The sequence below is a fragment of the Cololabis saira genome, chromosome 13, assembly GCF_033807715.1.
Source record: "Cololabis saira isolate AMF1-May2022 chromosome 13, fColSai1.1, whole genome shotgun sequence".
NCBI classification, from domain to species: Eukaryota; Metazoa; Chordata; class Actinopteri; order Beloniformes; family Belonidae; genus Cololabis; species Cololabis saira.
The window spans coordinates 32,744,800-32,750,637 of record NC_084599.1 but is presented as its reverse complement, the minus strand read 5'-3'; the positions used below and the strand labels follow the sequence as shown (position 1 = coordinate 32,750,637).

The 5,838-nt window shown below is 41.1% G+C and overlaps 1 protein-coding gene across 2 annotated transcripts; it reads left to right on the top strand.

The window, feature by feature from the left end:
- Nucleotides 1-525: 525 nt before the first annotated feature.
- dmrt2b (doublesex and mab-3 related transcription factor 2b) lies at nt 526-5,632 on the top strand. 2 transcript variants are annotated; one of them, XM_061737238.1, is made up of 4 exons: nt 526-715; nt 965-1,336; nt 3,339-3,441; nt 4,413-5,632. In XM_061737238.1, exons 2-4 carry the CDS (start codon nt 965-967, stop codon nt 5,264-5,266), a joined length of 1,329 nt encoding a protein of 442 aa, XP_061593222.1. In that variant the 5' UTR covers nt 526-715; the 3' UTR covers nt 5,267-5,632. The 2 variants fall into 2 exon arrangements, with proteins under 2 accessions (XP_061593222.1, XP_061593221.1); XM_061737237.1 differs by having other exon boundaries at nt 526-719.
- Nucleotides 5,633-5,838: the final 206 nt, after the last annotated feature.

The window sequence follows — 5,838 nt, the reverse complement described above, 5'->3', positions numbered from 1 at the left end:
CAGTGGAACAAGATTTATCTTCTCATTGCAAGCAAAACAATCTTGTTCCATTGGCAGATTTTTCTACTTATTTTAAGTGAAAATCTACTTGAAACAGGTGAAAATGGTTGTTTTTGAGTCTTGTCTTAAATGTAATGAGATCTTTTAAAAAAGAGACTAAAAATTAGACATTTTAACTAGAAATAAGACAAATATTCTTGTTAAGATTTTGAATTTTTGCAGTGTATAATAACTAGTGAAATCGATCATGTTGTTCTTATTTGCATTTGAAGTTATTCCATAAATATATTAAAAAAAACAAACATTTACATTTAACCCTTGAAGCAAAGGTGTGGCGGCTGCCATACCTTGCCATACCCAATTGACGCCCCTGCTTGCCAGTAAGGTGGATGTGCGTTTTAGGCACTGAAAGATGAGAACAGCTCGGGAGGTGGGCAGGGCCGCTCAGGTACACGGCTGGGTGGGATGATGGGTGGGGGGTTCCAGGGGGAGGGAGTTGTTTTTGCTGTAAACGGGTTTCCCCCCAGATCTTTGCGCCAGGAGCCCGGCATTGTGGCCCGATCTGCCACCCGCTTCTTCTTGGAAACAGAGAGCAGCTGAGACAGACAGGCGCAGTATTTCAAACGTCTGGCGGCAGACACACAGGCACAAAGTTTCCACCCTGAAAACACACAAGCTGCTGCAGAGAGGGCTGCTGCAGGACACATCAGCGCATGTAGGTTAGTAACACCCACTTCTCACATTCACACCCTTATTGCCTCGGCTCATTTTATAGATATAGATATAGAAGAAAGCGATTCAATGTTCTTCCTTTACTTTATAGATGGCTGAAGCAGTTTCATATTAATATTTCATCCATATAGAGCTCATATAGCTTTAACTGAATCCATTTAAGTTAAATGCAATCTACAAGTGTCAATAACGCACTGCAACACGGATTAAAAGTGGGATTTCGCTGCCGTAGATGTCCACTCAGCTAGAAGGCCTGCAGCTGGAGACCGCACCAAAACATGATGCACTAACGTGTAAAGGATCTTCCTTGGACGTGATCAGTCCCGGCGGATGCGCAGCAGAGGACGCAGCAGAGAATAGAGCCGCGGCCCCGTGTTCAGAGGCGCACGGCCCTCACTCAGGACCGCACAAGATGACCCGGAGCCCCAAATGCGCCCGCTGTCGGAACCACGGCGTGGTTTCGTGCCTGAAGGGCCACAAGCGCCTGTGCCGCTGGCGGGACTGCCGCTGCGCCTGCTGCCTGCTGGTGCTGGAGCGGCAGCGCGTCATGGCCGCGCAGGTGGCGCTGCGGCGGCAGCAGGCGGCCGAGCTGAGGAGAGGACAGGTCAGTGGAGGGGGAAAACTCAACAAACACCACACAAACGCCACACAAACACCACCAGAGCTGTCAAAAGTATTCATTACTCAGGTAGAAGTATAGATACTAGGGTTTAAAAATACTCCTGTAGAAGTTGAAGTATCAACTCAAGTTTTTTACTCAAGTAAAAGTATACAAGTACTGGTTTCAAAACTATTTAAAGTATAAAAGTAAAAGTAATGTAAGGGGGAAAAAGGCCTTAAGGACAAAAGCCATTGAAAATGAATGCATCTTAGTACAATGCAAATATATTAAAGAACCATATATGTGTACTATTGAGCATTAACATGTGTTTCAGAGAGCAGGAGATATGATGACTAGTTGCCTATAAGTATTGTAATGGTGAAAAAAGTCAAACTTCAGAGGCATGTTATCATTTATCCTAACCTTTATTGGAATGTACATCCAAGTTTAGTTGCAGGAATCTGAGGGCAACGCCGGATGTAAGAACAAAACTGGACAAGAACATCCGTGCCACAACCACAACCAAATTCACTCTATCCGGATGGAGCAATTTAACTGGGTAGTTTTTGTTTAAAGGCCGAAATTAAATAGAGTAACGAGGCTGTTTTTAAAATGTAAGGAGTAAAAAGTACAGATAATTGCATTAAAATGCTTGGAGTAAAAGTAAAAAGTCGTCTGAAAAATAATTACTCCAGTGAAGTATAGATAACCAAAACGTCTACTTAAGTAAGGTAACAAAGTATTTGTACTTTGTTACTTGACACCTCTGAACACCACACAAACACCACACAAACACACACAAACCATAACCTGCAGGCCCAGGTCAGTGGAGGGAAAAACAAACCAGAACCTGCAGATGGGTGAAACACCCTCCTTCACTGGATGATTATTATCAGAATCAGAATCAGAAATAAGTTTATTGCCAAGTTTGTTAGACACACAAGGAATTTGTTGTGGTTATTGGTGCAGTACAAAGAGCAAATATATAATGAAAAGAGAAAATGTACAACATGAGGTTTTAAAGTGCCGGATATGAGTCTGTGCAAAGTTGACCTAGGATGTGCGTTAATGTAACGCATAAGGTCAGGATTGGAGTCTTTACGTTAATGTAACGTAGAGAGGGATGGGGGGGCAGTCCGTAGTAGACGGGGGAGAGGGGGCTCCGGGTTTGCTTATGAAGCAATTACACACAAGAGGGAAATAAAAACGTTGTGGAATTTAAAAAAACCCAGCAACCAACAAACCACAACAACTGAATACTACATTACATATTTTAAACACATTATTTTCTAACGTTCTCCCAATTGGTCTTTACAAAATGTTCTTTTTGGAGACTTCAAAACAAGCTTTTCTTTCTCTTTTTTTAAGGCAGATCTTGTGTGAAACTGATACTTTTTATAGTATACTATTATAATCTATTTTTTTATTTATTTATTTTTTTAAATCTCCAATCCAACATAAATTTGCTGCAATGTGTGTAGTATTCTTAATGTTGATTTTCTGATGACTTGGATGAGCTTCTTCTGTTTACTTTAATCTGTTTAAGATCTTTGCCACAAGAGTGAATTTGGGGGAAAATAAAACACTCTAAGAGAATAAAGCAAACTTGAACTAATGATATTTTCAAAAGATGTAAGAAAGTTATATATACTGTTAAACATGACTAACTTTATTCAGATTCTGTTCTAGTATTACAGTGATTTGTAAGATAAATCAGTCTAAAGTTCTTACTCAGAGCAAAAATTAGTAGTACATAATTACTGAAATATATATTTAGTCTTCATTATATATTTATCACTATGCCAGTTAAGTGCCTCTTTAAATAAAATATCATACATTTTTAGCAAGTACTAAATATCTGTCTTTCTTTCATATTTCAGCCCCAGACATTCTCTCTACCTGTGTCTTACATATGTATTAATCACTTTTAATTACCCTTGAGGAGGGTCTCTGCATAATACAATCACGGCCAGACGTCTAATTCCTATTCACATGTTTCTCTCAGAGCAAAAGGGGGGTCAAGTGTGCAGCTCCGTTGAGGAAAACATCGTATCTGGGTTACACCAGAGCAGCCGAGTCAAGCATCGTGGCGAAGAGCATCCTGCAGGGTAAACTTTAATTAACATCCTCTTTCTTATTAACATCCCTCTTTTTCACCCATGACTTTTTCGGTACCTCTTTTTCATTTGATAAAAGATCACTCAAGACGAATTGGTTTTATGGCTTTCGCTGTGTTTTTGTGCTTTGAATCTCTTGATGGTAGTTGGGATTACTCCCAGGTTTATATACCAAACTACATATTATGCATGTTCACATTTAAGATGTAACTCCTATGTGATTTCTTGCTTGCTTGTTCTCTCAGATGTAAGTCGCTTCGGATAAAAGCGCCTGCTAAATGACAGTAGTAGTAGTAGTAGTAGTAGTAGTAACTCTTTTTATACATAAAATTCATTTGATATTTTATATGTTTATGTATTACACTTAAAGACGATGCAGGTTTCCTGCAGATTTATCTTAACTGTAGCTATAACCGTTTTTTTTATTCAAGTTCTGTAAAAACTGGGTTTCAGATTTTCTTCTTTCTTTCTTTTTTTCCTTTCTTTCTTCTTTTATTGTGAGGAATAGTAGTCTGTCGCTAAGTTGTACATTACAACTCACAATGCATTTAAATAAATTCATGAACATGTATCCTCACCAGGGAACATGAACGTTTGAGTAACTTTGTAACTGCGACTGCATTTGTCCAGTTGTCCTCGCTGCAAATTGGACATTAACAGACACACTTCATTTATTTATTTAAACTCCATATTTTAGCTTCTCTACTTTGCAACTCTAGGCCATCATTTTGTTTATTAATTCTTGCTGGCTCGCAGTCAAGTCATACTTTGTCTTTTTTATCGTCCTCTCAGTCTCTCTGTGCCCTCAGCAAAGCGAAAATGACACAACTAACCAACTGCATAATTAAAATAATAAACAGCTAAGCGTTCAAACATAAACTCAGCAATTAAGTGGCTGGAACAACTTTATTGTGCATAAAGTGATTACATAAATGAGTGTGTGGCCTTGCTCCCATGTTCAGGGTTGAAACCGGCCGTGCATCCAGAGGTCGACGCGTCCTGCTGGTCGAAGCAGCCGCAGCGCGACCAGGCGCACTTCCCGTGCCCGTCCATCAGCGCGCGCATGAGGAAGAGGCGCGCCTTCGCCGACAAGGAGCTGGAGAACGTGATGCTGCAGCGGGAGCTGAGACAGAGGGAGCTGCAGAGTGACGTTCCTTTCCCGCCCTCGGCTCTCATCCCCATGTTTCATCCTGCACCTCTGCACATCTCCCCCGGCCTCCACTGCTGCCCTCCCAGCAAAGACCCTTCCTCTGCAGGGACAGCTAGCTGTGTGCCTGTATATAAATATAAACCTCTTTACGAGTGTGGCCTCCAGTTTTATGAGTTCTTCTACCTAAAGAGCAGGTCCTCAGCAGGAGGTGACGGTAATGACTTTTTATTTCGCCAAAGCTCAGAGCAACACGCGGAGGACGAGGAGGTGCGGAACAGTTGGAAAGGTTGTGGGAGGAAAAGCCAGCCAGAGCTAATACCTGTCCCACCTCAACAAAGACTCAGAAATGATGACAGCGCCGGGTCATGCGTTGTCCGTGCCAAATCCCCTTCACAACCAACAGAAATAATGGACTCGGATAGCTCTTCAACAACCACACTCTCTATTTCGGGATCAGATCAGGATGTCCTGAGTGAGCCAGACATGGGTGCACCCAGCAGGACTTGTGATCCCAGACCTCTGGCAGCTAAAGGCTGGAACGCTCACTCCCCCCCCCCACAGGCCGGTCCTCGTGCAGACTCTGTGAAGGGCCCTCATGGCAGCTCAGCGAAGACCCCCGCTGTGAAGCCGCTGCCTTTCTCTGTGGAGGCCCTGCTGAGGGCCTGACAGGCAGACGAAGAGCCGACTTCCATGCACTTGCTTATGTACAGCCTTCGATCCACTGCTTTAATGTAAGAATCGCAAATTTGTATTACAGATTTTATAACACCTCCCTTTAAAGTGGCAACAGCTTAAGAGATATAGTTTTCCTTATTTCAGAAACATTTTATTTTATAATTTTAATATTGTATCTCTCATAAAAATAAAAGACTGGCATATAAATATATGATCTACAATACTGAATTTTTAAATTTTTGTCTTGTAAAGGAGCAGTGGAGAAAAGAAAGACCCTGATTTCATCAGTAGTTTATTATCTTTTCCCACAGTTTAATATACAGTACAGTCATAAATCAAATAAGGAAAAAGTTAAGTGTGGAAAATGTACCTATTTCTTTGTTCATTTTTTTGATTTTAAAAAAAAAAGCAAAATCTCGATGGGGCCTCGGTCTTTTGAGCAGCCTTAAAATCTCTCATGAGAAAAAAAAGAAGACAAATATGAGGTGAAGGACCAAAGATTTCTTGAAAATGTTCTTACAACAACCTAAAAACAGCCTGGATATCATATCTGGATATTTCCT